The sequence below is a fragment of the Neovison vison genome, chromosome 2 (genome assembly GCF_020171115.1).
Source record: "Neovison vison isolate M4711 chromosome 2, ASM_NN_V1, whole genome shotgun sequence".
Taxonomy (NCBI): Eukaryota; Metazoa; Chordata; class Mammalia; order Carnivora; family Mustelidae; genus Neogale; species Neogale vison.
Genome location: NC_058092.1, coordinates 19,879,392 through 19,894,767, shown reverse-complemented (window position 1 = coordinate 19,894,767; position 15,376 = coordinate 19,879,392). Strand labels below are relative to the sequence as shown.

Below are 15,376 nucleotides of genomic sequence, written 5' to 3'. Positions count from 1 at the left end.
ATTTAAAAAAAAAAGGAGGTGGGTAGAGAGGCAAGAAACACAGAAAGGCAGGCCTCAACTGTCCTCTCATCCTAAAGCCAGCGCAGCACAGAGCAAGGCTGGCTGGCAGGCAAGAGTGGCTTTGCTGCTACCCAGGCCCTCAACTCCCAGAACTCCTTCCTTTCTATATAGGTAATCTGTCATCTCTCCCGTGCTCTGCATGAGACATTCAGCTTTAGATCTGTCCAGAGCTCATTTTGAGCAAAGATACATTCTATTAGGACTAACTTTTTTTTTTTTTAAAAGATTTTATTCATTTTATTTGACAGAGAGAGATCGCAAGTAGGCAGAGAGGCAGGCAGAGACAGAGGGAAGCAGGCTCCCCGCTGAGCAAAGAGCCCGATGCGGGGCTCGATCCCAGGACACTGAGATCATGACCCGAGCCGAAGGCAGCGGCTTAATCCACTGAGCCACCCAGGCGCCCCTAGGACTAACTTATTTTAATGGCCGTTAAGTGTCTGCCCAGTCTTGGGCAAAACGTCTTCTCCCCATTTTACAGATCAAAGAGAGTCTCAGGGATATTCAGGGACTTTCCCAGGGTGATAGTCCTGCCTTATTTTAGGGCCTGGATTTGGTGGATTTAAGGCAAAGGGCAATCCTATTCTTAAAACCCAGAGAGCAGTGTATGTATACACCTCTGTGTACTCCTGACTGGGTAGCATACTCACCCTGTGGACCATACTGACTCCCCTGGGGACCGTAGCTCCCCATGGAGTTCTGCTGGTAGGAGCCCATGCCTGTGTGCATCTGTCCACCTGAAGGCTGACGCGGAGATAAGGCCGAGCCGGGCTGAGGGGAACTGTACTGGGGCATCTGGGGGTTCCTCTGCATGTAACCTATTTGTGGGAGTGTCCATATATTATTACCTCAGTACAATGAGAACAAATGTTCTCCCTTATCACAGGACCTCACCATCTACATTTTCTTTAGCAACTACTTGCACAAAGTCTGTATCTTATTTGCTATATAATTATGTGCTCTTTTAGGCACCCTCCAAAGTGACATAGCCATTAACCAGGGTATGGCAACTGGTTCTACTAAATGCAGGTCTGAAAGACAAACAGCACCAACAACAAAACGGGACAGCATTTAAAGAGTAAAGATTTCATGTCAAGTCTTCAGTATTTGCTGACCAAATTAGATACCGTGTAGGGAGGAATTCAACAGAACACAAACAATGAAAAACACAATACTGGAACCACCAGCGTGGTCAAGCCCATTCTAATTTCACGATTCACTGCTGAGACTGTCCTAAGCTTCCTTGTCATACAGTTCTCCAAAAACTATTGCACGGGATAACCAAAAAGCTCCCTTAAACTTCCACACCTCCCTGAAAGCCCAGGGTCTTACCTCGATCTTGGGCAATGCTCGACTGGTTCATGGAAGGATGCATGATGCTGTCCGACTGGCCACTGGGTGGCCGAGGTGGCATCTGGTTGCCTGCTCGAAACACAGAAAGAAGCCAATCATGCCCAAGCCTGGCAATTCTAGGTACGAGGTCATTTCAGAGCTGAAAATGGCTCCTGGCAAAGCTAAATCTCCCAATACCACATACACAGAAGGACCCCACCAAGGGGGTCCCACCTCTCTTCTTCGAATGCTGAAGGGAAACTTCGTAGACATGAACTAGAGATGCTCTTTGTGGCAAGGGAAGGCTGGGGCCCTGCTATCACTGAGGGCCAGTACCTTTACCCTCTCCCCGAAGTCCAGCACTTGAAGGTACCTGGCACTGCAGCAGGCGAGAGTGGTCCTGAGCGAGACTGAGCAACACTGGCGGGAGAGCCAACAGGGGATGGGGAGGGGCCTCGGATGCCAGGCAGGTGAGGGGAGGTATGAGGAGAGAAAGGAGACTGAGCTGGATTACTCTGCTCTCCTTGGCTGCTGGAAATCCCTGATGTGCTCACTCCAGGACTCAGAGCTCCTTCTGTCCCCATTGGGAGATCGTCTATTGAACCAGACAGATCCTGAAACACACACAAGGATATGGATTAGCAATGTTAGGCAGAAAGACTCTTCTTTCAACAGTTGTACTACACAATTAATATTTTCCCTAGACAACCAAGAGCAAACACACTGCACAAGTTATGTAGTCACGACACTAAAGCTTACAGATGACAAAGTATTCAGAGTCAGATAGAAAATATCTCAGACTCTGAGCCTTTAGTCTTTGTCACAACTATTCAACTCTGATACCATAGTGCAAGGGCAGTCACAGATAATACATCAAAAAATTCGTGGACTGTGTTCTAATAAAACTTTTATTTATAAAAACAAGTAACTAGGGGTGCCTGGGTGGCTCAGTGGGTTAAGCCTCTGCCTCTGGCCCAGGTCATGATCTCAGGGGTCCTGAGATTGAGCCCCACATGGGGCTCTCTGCTTAGCAGGGAGCCTGCTTCCTCCTCTCTCTCTGCCTACTTGTGATCTCTCTGTGTCAAATAAATAAAATCTTTAAAAAAAAAAAATAAAAACAAAACAAAGTAAGTAACTAGCCCATAAGCTGTAGTTTGCTGACCCATGGTCTATCTACCAGAGCAGATCATCCAGCACTTTGATCTTTCTTGTCCCCAACTTCTATAGTCGTAAGAAAGCTGCTCTTTCAGTAAGGCTTTAGTTCTTTCCGATGGGGAAACTTAACAAAACACTACCAGGATGGCACCAGGAGCTAGCTACAGGAGAATGTTAAACAAGTCTGGGCAATGTTCACGGATCCCCTCTCCATCAGATTCTTAAAACCTACATTTACCAAGGACACACTTGCTCCAAGTTACCACACGGTAAACATAAAGGATAGGATGTGGGAAAGGGATATATTGTATAGGAAAGATAATTCCTTAACTGCCAAGGAGATTTGGAACTATATTCCCAACAGTTGGCCCACAAGTGGGATGAACAAATGCTTACCAACTGAACAAATCAGTTTTCCTTCTAGCTTTTTCAGTGAGAACTTGATGTTTAATTGGGGGGCTTTGCTTACCTTGAATTCATCAGTAAAGAGTTCACTCTAGGTCAGTAAACTCCCAAGATTAGCAACCAGGAGCTCAACATGAGAAATGTTCACCACCGGAAATGCACACCCAGCCCCAACCTCATTCTCTAGCAGTATCACTGGTTCAACACCACACGTTAACTTCAGGCTGGGAACGACCGTATGCTGAACAAAGGATGAGAGCTTTAGGCAGGCGCTCAGATCTGGGAAACACCTAATGGTGAAATGGTTTAAAAAGTTCTCTTAAAGAAATACACCTGAAGAGAAAGGAGATCCGAAATGGCCCGAGTTAAGTCCATTCTTATTCCTAAAACAAGCTCAACCTAAAAAGATTAGTTCAAGATGACACGCATCCTGGAGTCTGACAATAACATTGAAGGCCAGAGGGTATCTCCTGGGCTCTACCCCCATGTATCAAGTTGGTATCAGGTTGGCTGGACTTCTGCAAACCATCTGGTTACTTCACTAAGCTGGGAACATTTCTGCTGAGTTCTATGGGAATAAAGCTTGCCCTGAAGGCAAGGCAGGCAGGTAAGTATGCATTTGTGCCTGTGTCCAGGTCTCCAGTGTTAGCTCAGAAGAAAATGCTAGCTTTCCTATAAGCAGGAGACCTAGCACACCATAGCATGCTTTAAATACTCAGTGAGAATTAGTCCCAGCATAGACAAGAAGGCTGTCCTGTAGGTAACACCAGAGGGTGTCTTTCCTTGCGAAGGACTGAAGTACCTGGAGCTCTGAGAAGCCCTAGGTTCATCCCGAGGAGGGAGGATTCCACTCTAATGTGGAGGGCTAAGCTATACCAGGGACATCTGGCTCCTGATACAAGGAGAATAAACTCAAAGAGGCAGCAAGAAGACAAGAGAAGCCAGCGGTGTAGAGCTTGAAAGCTACTTGTTAGGCCTGGATCAGTAACAGAAACCATAGCTCAATGCTCTCGTTCAGGGACCAGTAGGTTCCCTCAGCATTCCTTTCCTCAGTACCCATTCCTTACTGGTCTGCCAGCTCCCGGTGATATGAACTACCTGCTTACAGAGAAAAGAAATCAGTGTGTTTTGAAGCAGAATAGAATCAAAGGTCCATCCATAAGAACTTGGCCCTATTCAAATGGCTTTGGAAAATTAAGTGTTTTGAACACCTTTGTTTTTATTTATTTATTTATTTATGAGGGAGGGAGGGAGAGAGGAAGAGGGGGAGAGAGACAGAGAGAATACCAGCATGCCCCTGTGTGCACATGTAAGTGTGGGGGTGGGGGGCGAGGGAGGGGGAAAGAGAATCCTCAAGCAGACTTGCCGTGGAGAGCAGAGCCCCATGCAGGACTCAATCCCAGGACCCTGAGATCAGACCTGAGGCAAAACCAAGAGTCAGATGATCAACTGAGCCACCCAGGTACCCCTGAATATTTTTGTTTCTAATTAAACAAAATAGGAATATTCTCATGGCAAGAACAGTTCAGATAGTATAGGTAAAGAAAAAATTCCCCTCTGTTCAACTTGGTATACACCCTTGGAAATCTTCCGAGGAACTGAAGAGGGCGGGATGGGGGATACCCAACAGCCCACCAAGCACTGCTATGGGTCGGGACAGGGCCTACGGACGGCTCCTTCGGCCACACTTCTGTTAAAAACCAGGTTCTCCACAGATCCACAAGTGAACGTGCTAGTTCAGCTGAGAGATCCCAGGAGCATGAAGAAAACACTGGAGGCCGCTGGGACCGGGCTCTCAGGACCCGGGGGTCTCTGCGGCAGCAGCGGGGAGGCCTCCCTCACAGAGGCACTCTGAGAAGTGCCGTCAGTTTTGGTAAAGTGCCCCGAGCTCCTTGGAGGAAAAGTGTTAAATAAACCACTGTCAACAGCAGTCCCACCTGGGCAGGGATGCCTGGGCACAGAGTAATAGTGGGGAAGGAAGCAGCGTTAATCTTCTTATCTCTCTGATTTGGTTGGTTTGAGGCCAATCTCTCAAACTGTCATTTTCAGCAGATGGCAACTGGTCAGCATGAGGGTAGTTGATTTAAAAGTTTTTTCTTGTTTTGTTTTTTTTTTAAATTGGGATGCCTGGGTGGCTCAGTTGTTAAGTGTCTGCCTTTGGCTCAGGTCATGATCCTGGGGTCCTGGGAGGAGCCCCACATCGGGCTTCCTGGTGGGCAGAAAGCCTGCTTCTTCCTCTCCCACTCCCCCTGCCTGTGTTCTCTCCCTCGCTGTCTCTCTCTCTGTCAAATAAATAAATAAATGAAATCTTAAAAAAAAAAAAAAGAGAGAGAGAGAGAGAGATTTTATTTATTTATTGGTGGGGAGAGAGCTAGGAAGAACTAGAGAGAACACAAGTGGGGGGGGAGGGGCAGAGGGAGAAGCAGGCTCCCCACTGAGCAAGGAGCCTGATGTGGGACTCGAGCTCAGGACCCTGAGATCACGACCTGAGCCAAAGGCAGTTACTTAACCGACTGAGCCACCCACCCAGGTGCCGGTGTTTTTTTTTTGTTTTTTTTTTTTTAAGAACCAGAATGTTAGCATAGAAAGGGACAAATCATTTGCCATTTGAGCATGTATAATGTGCCAGGCCCTTTATGGAGTTCCTTAATTTTGTACTATTCTTAGAAGCAGGTACTACTACCATTGACATACTCAAGATGCGCACGCGAGCTCAGAGGGGTTGGGTTACATGCCCAAGTCACCCAACAAGTGAGCATCAGAAACTAGATTTTGAACCCAGGTCTGGTGAACCCCAAAGCCTATGTTCTCTCTTTCTCCATTATGCTGTGATACTATCCGGACTTAAAAAAAAAAAAATACCACACCTTTGAGTTAGGAGACCAAGGCCTGGTTCTTGGTACTTATCAGTTATGGCCTTGGACAAGCTGGCAACAAGCTGGGCCTGGTTTTCTCAGTTACCCAAGAGGGGGACTGGACAAATCTGAGTTTGTGGTAACCCTGGGCCATATGCATGAAACTCCACTGGCACCATATGGTTGGGGCCATATGGAATATGCAGTACCAGCAGTTAACAGCCTGGAATGAGAGATATGACAACACATAAGCAGTGTAAGATGTAAGACATATCGATCAGTCCCAGTAGCTTAATCACAGTAAATGTCTTCATTGAGAAATGGCAGGGCCTGGTGGGGAGGAAGACTCCAAAATAAGTGTCTCCCCTCTCTCTACACGAACAGATATTGCTCGGAACTCCAAGTCCTTTTATTACATGGGACACACCTCTGCTTTCTACCCCACAAAAAGCCAGTTTTTCAGGTCTTTTGTTCCACAAAAAGCCGGATGTCTGGTTGTTGAGTCAGATCTCAGTGTGCTGAACAAGTCTGACCTTCCACAACACACCTATCACACAAAGTTCAATCAGCCCAAGCCCCTACTCTCCCTGGCAGGAGATACTTCTGCATTTCAAAATTCAGGGTGTCTTGGTTCCTCCTAAAAGGCCCACCTAACAGGTATCTTCCAGGAGGTCTATTGAAAGAACAATAGCAATGCCCCTTAAGAGGAAAGATCTCTTTTCCCAGGTTTGCTCTCTTCCAAGCATAATCCTGCTGGGAGATGGGAGGTGAGGATCAGCCCACTCAGTGCCCTGCCAGCTCCAAGGAAGCAGCAGGGCCAGGGAGAATTTCCTCACGTGTTTCCAACGTGTTTCATGCATTTTATTGCTCATCTACCATGCAGATCAAAAGCGCTGGAGCAAGTCCAACTATTTCACACAGAATCTCACACTCCAGGCTGGCTACAGCCCCGAAAGCCTTCGTTTCTTCACTTGAAATACTGCCCAATGTTATTTTGGGATGTGACCTGATAGAGGAAGCCCATAGGGACTCCATGACGATAACCGTTCCAGCTGTGATTGGCTGCCCAGCCCCAGCAAGTGCCAGCATGGGTTTGTCAGGCTCTGCTGACAAACAGAACTCGGCAGCTAACACCTTCTCTTCACACCACAACAAAACCATGCCTGAAATCACACAGTCCATACCTCGTTGAGGGGAGGGACGTTGGGGGAGGCCTGCTAGTGCTCTCACAGGAAGGGCTGCAAGTTCTAACATGAATTGGCTGCCTGATGAAGTACATTTTCAAGCAGGAAGATACCAGATCAGGGTTAGAGGAAGGGGGTTTAAACAGTCTCCTGACAGAGCCTGAGGATGACATCAGTTCATTCTGCCGAGCAGATTAAATAACACCAACAGGCAGGTCTAAAGAACAGGCTCATGAAAATGCTCAACTCAGGGTTTTCTCGTAAATTTGGATGAGTCCTCGAGAAATGGAGCTTTTGTTAACCCCCAGATGGAGTTCTTGTCCTCTTTCAGTTGAGAAGAGCTTCTGCCAAGTTGTGCTGACTATTGGCGGGGAAACCACCCACCAAGAGAACCAGGTAAATCCTACAAATATACTTTTTTTTTTAAACTTTAAAGATTATTTTATTTATTTATTTGACACAGAGAGAGAGATCACAAATAGGCAGAGAGGCAGGCGGGGGGGGGGGGGGGAAGCAGGCTCCCCACTGAGCAGACAGCGTGATGCGGGCCTTGATCCCGGACTCCAAGACCAGGACCTGAGCCGTAGGCAGAGGCTCAACCCACTGAGCAACCCAGATGCCCCCCTACATATATACTTATAGGGGTGTGTGTGTGTGTGTGTTTGTGTTGGGAACCTTGCAATTCAGCCATACTCATTTAAATGACTTTTCCTAGTATGAAAGAAGCCCCAAGGCACAGCCTGAGATGACCAATCTGGATCTGCACTGGCACTTCTCAGGTGCTCTCTGGCTGTGCACCTAACAGATCCATGGCCGCAGCAGGACGCTGCTCCCATGCCGGGGAGTGGGAGGAAATCCTGAAGAAACAGAAAAGGCTGGGAGACCTGACCCTTGAAGAAAGGCAGACAGCACTTCTGTCTGGAAAGGGGAGAAACTTCAAGGAAAAAGGAGTACAGCAAACACAAGGCAAGTAAGTTTTGGGGAGACCTTGTTTTTCATAGAGACTTCCTTAAGCAACTTGTTTGTCAAGTGTCAGGGGAGAAGAGGCTACCTCTACCAAACACTTCTAAGAAATATTCAGTACAATAAAGCTTCCTTCGTAGGTTCTCTTTTCCTTAGTCTTTGCTAAATGGAAGAAAGGGTAACCTGACCCCACAGACAGGCAGGGACTCCAGGGTTAGAGAACTCGGATGAATGGTTACGGCCGCTGCCATCTCTGCTCAGGGAGCGGACTAGCTGGTGCTGGTGAAATGGCAAGAATGAATTAATACACAGCATAGGCTGCCTCTTACTACTGGTGGTACTTTCGAGTCAGGGGCTAAGCAGGTGGTTGAGAAGGGTAAAGGAAAGGCACAGAACCTGGCACCATCTTTCTAGCTTAGGACCAAGCATCATCTCCTGCTTGAACTACACCCACCGTGTGGAACAGCAGAAACTGCTCTGAGAAAGAAAGGCTAAGAGAACCTGATTTCTTAACTCCTACCCCAAGTTTCCAAAAACATATCACCATACTCCCTTCTTCTCTTTTTCAACAGTAGGCTATTACTTTGGGGGGATTAATGGGTCATTTCTTCCTGGTACCTTCTGGCTGCCTGATGGGGGATGCACAGTAAAGAAAGGTAGAACTCTTCTAGTCTCCAGAATGCTTTTCATGGGCCCACCTCCAAGAGGAAATCCCCTAAATCTATACATCAGAATTCACAAATAAAACTCAAGGGAGACCAAATCTCTAAATCCAAAGGATGCTGGAAAGAGGAATAAAGGAAGTCTCTTTGTGTCTCCCTCTTGAAGGGAAGCAGAGCGCAACACAAATGTGTCACTCTCATGTGCTCAGCCCTCAGGTACATGGCTGGCTCACATTTAATTCTTACAACCATTTTCTAGATGCAAGTCTCTTGCCTGTTTTACCAAAGCAAGAGCTCAGAAGTTAAACGGTGGTGCCCAAGGACAGAGAGCTGTCACACAGAAGAACTCGAGTTCAAACCCCGCTGCTCTGATTCCAGAGCTTGCGTTCTTCCTACTGTAAGGTGGAAGCTTGCCGCTAGCAGAAGCGAGGTTCCGTGCTCCGAAGTCTGGCCACAACCTGTGTCTGGACATACTGACTGACTACCGCCATGGCTCTAACAAGTTAACCTCACTAGGCCTTGCTTGGTTCCTCTATAGAAATAAAGACCAGAACTAGATAATTTAACTCTACTAGACTACAATGCTACATACTCTCCTCTTGCCTAGTCATTTTTCCTATAAATCATTCTTCCTTTCTAACCCTTTTTTCATGGTTTATTTCAAGTCAGCCCTTTCACTGGCTACACTAAATGGTTTAGTACATTTTCTCACCTCTGGGCCCTTAGAAGGGTACTTAATGTACATGGAGTAGGGGGAAGCGGGGGGAGTGACTTAGAATCTAGGGAGACCCTTAGGAAGCTAAGTCCCATGTAGGTTGTTATCTGCTGATATTCCTACTGAATGTGCTCTATCCCTATTATTGGGCGCAGGGGTGTGGCCCAGAGAGAGAAGTCCAAACATCTGTGGCCTCTAGATGGCCTCATCTCAGGCAATTTCAAATCCTCACCCAGCCCTGCTGACGCCCTTACCAAATGCAGGACAATTAGGCCTTGTTTAGAGGGCCCATTCCCCAAACAAGCTTCAACCTCCTGTCCATAGCTGTGATCCACCGGGTGTGGGGGTAAGGGGAGGCACCAGAACTCTCCTCTAACACAGAAGGGTGGCCCATTTCCCAGTCACTGAAGAGAACTGGGTGGGAAGGCCAACTACTTGAAGTCAAGCTACAGGTGCTGTAAGACTAAAATCATTTTTGCCCTGGAGACAAGAAAAGCTTTGGGGGGACAAAGCCTCCACGGTCAGCACAACCTCCCTGGCCCTTCATCCCTCACCCAGGGGTGATGCTCAGAGTCCCGCCAAGGGGCTCCTCCTGGACCTACTGTCGCAGGACTGATGGCACCGTGCTGAATATGCCTGTGAGACGACAGCAGGACCAGGACAGGTCCTCCTATGTTGTTAGAGACCAGAAAAATGCCGGGCACACAAAAGACAACCTGTTTGAGAAGTTACTCAATGAATAATCTACTCAAAAGCATCCTCTGTAGACCCAATCTCTATCAGCCTTCTCTTTTTTCTTTAACCTTGATCCCCCCACCATAATCCCATACCTGAGCTCTAGACCTCCACATGGAGGAAGGGACTCTTGGGTGCTCACATCAAGGGAATGAACTCTCCTGTCTAAAATTGTCAAGTACAAGCCCGAGTAGGCCCTGGCCACTTGGGTAAGAGCAGCTGATTGAACTGCAGTGCGGGGAAGGAACGTCTGGAAAGGAAGCTGTGGGGAGGCGGGGCTCTGTGTCACTAGAGAAATTTCAATCTAATTACAAAAATACAAGAACCCGCTGTTCTAATCCACCTCAGTAAAATCTCTTGAGGTAGGTCTGCCCCTTTGGGTGGGGGCTGAGGGCATTTCTGAGGTGAGAAAGGGGAGAAGAAAGACTGTGGGGGGGGCTGCCTGCACTCCTGCGGTGGGAGCCCCTGCACACAGCAGCTTGGCCACTGCAGCAGCCATTGATTTTCCAAGGGTCGATATTCTGCTCCCACAGATCTGCACGGCTAGAGGTTTAATCACATTGAGTGCTTCTGCTCAACATCTCCCCTGCGCTTCCCCCTCCCCAAACCAATAAAACAAACACCAAACACTAGCAGAGTTGGCAATGGGTAGACGTCTCTGGCCACAACTGGCCTCCAACCTCAGAAAATCCTAAATACCAGCTCCGAGGGAGCCAAAGCTACATGCGCAGTCCACACGAAGCTGCAGGGACAGACCCACAGGTGCCAGAGAACCTTTTAACCCTTGGAACAACACTGCCATACAGATCCTTCTAAGAATTCTGAGATTTTACATTAAAAGCTCCCAGTTTCCCAACTCCTGAAAAAAATAGATCCTAGAACTCCCCACAGTGTAGCAATCATTGAAACCTTGTTTTCCAACTTTGTCACAGTCCCCACCAGGCTTGTAAAATACCATGTTACGATCTGACCAGCCTTGGACACACACCCCTCCTCTGCAAAGGCTTCTCACTTGGGTCAGGAGAGAATGTCTTATCTAGTCAGAAACAACCTCTTAGCCAAAAACGTACAGTGTTTTAAGGGTCACTAGCTAACAGACTCAAATTTGAAAAAAACAAAAACAAAAAACCCGAAAAACAAAAAACCAAACAAAAAACCCTGAAACTGGGTCAGAGCTGGGCCTGAGGTAGAGCAGTCAAGAACAGTGCATATTTATGGAAAGGGGCTGTTCTAATCCCAGCAGGAAACAAGCACTGTAAAGCTTGAGAAAGCAAAGAAGTTAGGAACTCCCTACTTTCCCCAAGTTAAGCATTTCCTGTTAGGAAAGTCAACCACATAGACCTTGTTCCACCCAAGATCTTCAGCTGAAATCCTAGAACTTGAGCAAGGAAGGCAACGGGAAGGGTCGAGGAAAGGGAAGAGGAAAGAAACACAGAAAAGAAGGAAGAGTTCTAGATATGAGAAGTGGAAGGGAGAGGGAATGTGTGGCCTTAGGCTTCCACCTCACCTAGCTGCCCCTCAGCAACCAAAAAACAATGAACGTGTGTAACTTGCAAAGGCAAGGATGGCACTGTGCTGAGCACAGCTTAGACCAAGGTCCAGGGAGCTCAATGGCCTTCTGGGTTTGGTATTTAACCCCTAAATATGTATTTGCCAGTGGTCCTCCCTACCACAGCCTACTGGTCTAGATAAAATCCAAAGATTTGGGGGAAGGTATGCAACAAACAGATCTGAGAGTAGGGACTGAATAGCATCTTAAATCAAAACAGACAACCATCAACCCCAAAGGCCTTAAAACCAGAAGAACAACTCTGAACACAGGGAAAGACACAGTAAAGTTCGAAAAGCAGATGAGGGGAAAATGACCAAATATTCTTGATAACAGTTCCTCTGAATACTGACTGATTCAGTTTATTTGGAATTTTATTTTTCTCCTACTTTCCCCCAAATATCAGGAAATTACCTTCACTTATCTCCGTAAACAATATTTAATATTCCTCCCACATCAAAGCTGGCCTTAAAGGGACAGGTCTGCCGACTTTCAGCTTGAGCCTTCAACTCTTAGTTTCCATTTTCAACAAGGCATGGCTTCTTAGCTTCCTTGGGAAAGTCAAATGGGAAGCAAGCTAGCCTCTCGAAGGTGAGCTCCACCCAATGGCAATCAGAGACTATGTCACAATACCAGCCAATTCCGTGCTGACACCAAGTGGGAAAGATGGAAGAGCTTCGGGCTGTGGAAGTGGATGGTGCAAGAGAACAAGCCCAAGTCCCCAAAGACTGAATGTCAAATATCCTAAAAACATGGAAAAAAGACAACAGAACTCTCTATGCTTGATTTATCAGGTATGTTAACAAAGCTCCATACCCCGAGGTCCTCCCCTCTGGACCCAGTTTGGTGAAACAGTTTCTTACTCTGGTGCAGGCGGGCCCTAGTGGTTCTGAAGGACAGCATATGTAGGAGGGCGTGGCTTATTTCTTGTTCAAAAAGCCCAAACACCCCTTTAAGCCCTCAGGACAGATGAGACACAGCTTGGCAATCACACATCTGGGAGGCCCCGTTTTTTTATTTTGTTGGGTCTTTTTGGAGAAGGACAATGGCAGAAGCTGGGGCATGCACTTCACTGAGGTAATCTCCCAAAGAGCTTTGCAGAAGGTTTTAAAGGCACCAACGGGGTGCTCCTGGGTGGCTTGGTTGGTTAAGTGTCTGCCTTCAGCTCAGGTCATGATCCCTGGGGTCCTGGGACTGAGCTGCACATCGGACTCCCTGCTCAGCAAGGAGTCTGCTTCTCCCTCCCCTCTTCTCCTGCTCATGCTCGCTCGCTGTCTCTCAAATAAATAAAATCTTAAAAAGAAAAGAAAAATAAAAAAGCACCAACAGGAGAGAAAGGGAAGTGCGTTGGGGGAGTGGTGGAAGAAAGCCATGATCACCAAGGCAACGGAGTTCATCCATATGCTGACTCAGGAATTGCAGGAAATTCTGGTTTTTGAGGTTTCTTCCTTCCAAAGTATTTCCTACATCTTCCTGGAGAGTAGACCTAAATCCAGAAACTATAGTATCACTACCTTTGCCTAAAAATCTCAGCCCCACATCTCTACATACCTCCTCTTCCTCTCCAAAGCAAATATGGCATTCTTCTTTTTCATAAAGGAGCTTTTCCCTGATCCTTTATAGGAGTTGGTCCTAACAGTAAAAGCACTGGACAGGAAGTCCAGAAATGGAATGTTTTCATTTACTGAATGACCTTGGGCAAGTCCTTTACCCTTTCTGGGTCTTAGGTTCCTCATATGTAAGGTTAGGGAGTAAGAGGAAGGGGTGTCATGTTTGTGTTAATGTAGTGAACTTTCTGTGGACCAGCTCATGCTGTCTCCATTCTACTCTTTTTTTTTTTTTTTAAAGATTTTATTTATTTATTTGATAGGAAGAGAGATCACAAGTAGGCAGAGAGGCAGGCAGAGAGCGGGGAAGAAAGCTCCCCGCTGAGCAGAGAGCCCATTGTGGGGGCTTGATCCCAGGACCCTGAGATCATGACCTGGGCTGAAGGCAGAGGCTTTTTTTTTTTTTTTTTTTTTTTAAAGATTTTATTTATTCATTTGACAGAGATCACAAGTAGGCAGAGAGAGAGAGGGGAAACAGGCTCCCCGCTGAGCAGAGAGCATGATGCGGTGCTTGATCCCAGGACCCTGGGATCACGATCTGAGCCGAAGGCAGAGGCTTTAACCCACTGAGCCACCCAGGCACCCTTGAAGGCAGAGGCTTAACCCACTGAGTCACCCAGGCACTTCCATGCTACTCTTTTCTTAATTGTAGGGGTTAAAAAGCTAAAAACCATGTTTCCCAAAATCCCTTGTGAATGGGTTTAGATGTAATTCAGGTTCTACTAATTAGGAACAAACTCAAGATTAGATCAAAGTATGGCAGAGACCATATTTCTGTCTCCTTCATTTGTTCCTGCAACAGCATTTTGGCTTCCTCTTCCAGTAAACTGGGTGCTGGTTCTGGTGGCAGCAGCTGCTCCTTCTTGACTCTAGCTTACGCATCCCTGGACAGCAGATGTAGAGCAATTAATATGATAGTGGTTTAAAGGTAGGAGTTTCCTGGGTGGGTGAAATCTAGTTTTAGGTCCTGCTCCTGAAGGACAAGCCTAGAGCACGCTTCCTCAATCTTTCTAGCAATTCTGTAAGCCCAAATCCCTATACTAAATCCCTCTCTATTCAACATACCTAGGCCTATGGTTCACTGTAGAAACCACTCCATCTGACACGGGATTATCAGATGATCCCAAAAGAATAGTTGTGAAGGAAGAAGGGAGAACAGAGTTATTCACAAGGCATGTTCTCTGCCAAGTCGGCATCTTTTCGGGAAAAACGGGCAAGACGGAGGAGTTTTAGAACTTTAAAATACATTTGTCCAGAACAAGCTCCTTTACTTCTTCCCTTTTTTACAACCTCCCTGTACTTTCTCCCTCCCACTCTAATGCCAGAGTGGGGGTGGGGGGCTGCTGAACTGCTCACTCGGGACAGAAGGCTGAGTCAGCACATGCTTTCTTTCCATCTCTATACTCTCTGCAAGCTTTTACTCTGCTGAGGATAGCACTACCTGCCCAACCCCGTGTAAGTGTTCCCCAGACTTTAGGGAGGACTGGGCTAGACAGGGTACCAAGTATCTTCTGCAGTGGCGAGAAACACGTTTGTAAGCTCCAGGTGACAGAGCAGCAGTCCTGACAGCCCCCAGCAGCTGGGGAGTGAAGACAGGTTTAACTGCCAAAGATCCCAGCTTGTCTTCTTAGAGCAATTTCTGGTCTAAGCAACGAGCCACCAGCTTCCTAATAGGGCTGGGGACAATCTGAAGAACAAGTTCGAATCCAAGGGGGATGGTTTGCTTGGTGGGAAGGAGGTACTTCCTGCCAGCCCTCAGAAGGGCAAACTCACCCCAGGGGCCATCACACCAGAAGTGAGGCTCAGTTCGTTTTCAGACTGAAGTTGTTCTGAAGAAAACAAAAGGTTCTAGCAAGAGGAATCTGTGTGAGACACACAGGCAGGAAGCAGAGCTGAGCCACCAGTGACTAGAATAGAAACAGGAAATGGGCCCAGGAACAAGCATACAGTAGTACAGAGCAAGCCGCACAGGCTCCAGCAGGCACCAGGCAGTATTAGGGCCCGGCAGCGTGACTAAGATGGAGAAGCGGATTGGCCAGCCCTCCCCGAGAACCAGCCGGAGAACCAGCGTTTGAGAGAGGGGACGGCTATTTGCACAAAGCACATGCTGCTCTGAGCAGTCTGGGCAGATCTGACAGAGGGGGTGGGGATTTCCTT

General features: G+C 47.3%; 1 protein-coding gene across 4 annotated transcripts in view; it reads right to left on the bottom strand.

Moving 5' to 3' along the window:
* ARID1A (AT-rich interaction domain 1A) overlaps positions 1-15,376 on the bottom strand; it is a 69,676-nt gene that overhangs the window by 15,503 nt on the left and 38,797 nt on the right. For all 4 annotated transcript variants that reach the window (XM_044237515.1, XM_044237511.1, XM_044237512.1 and 1 more), the window contains exons 5-7: positions 1,763-2,003; positions 1,390-1,479; positions 708-875 (exon numbers count right to left, since the gene is read on the bottom strand). In XM_044237515.1, coding sequence (XP_044093450.1) covers positions 708-875; positions 1,390-1,479; positions 1,763-2,003 — 499 coding nt within the window. The remainder of the gene's footprint in view (positions 1-707; positions 876-1,389; positions 1,480-1,762; positions 2,004-15,376) is intronic.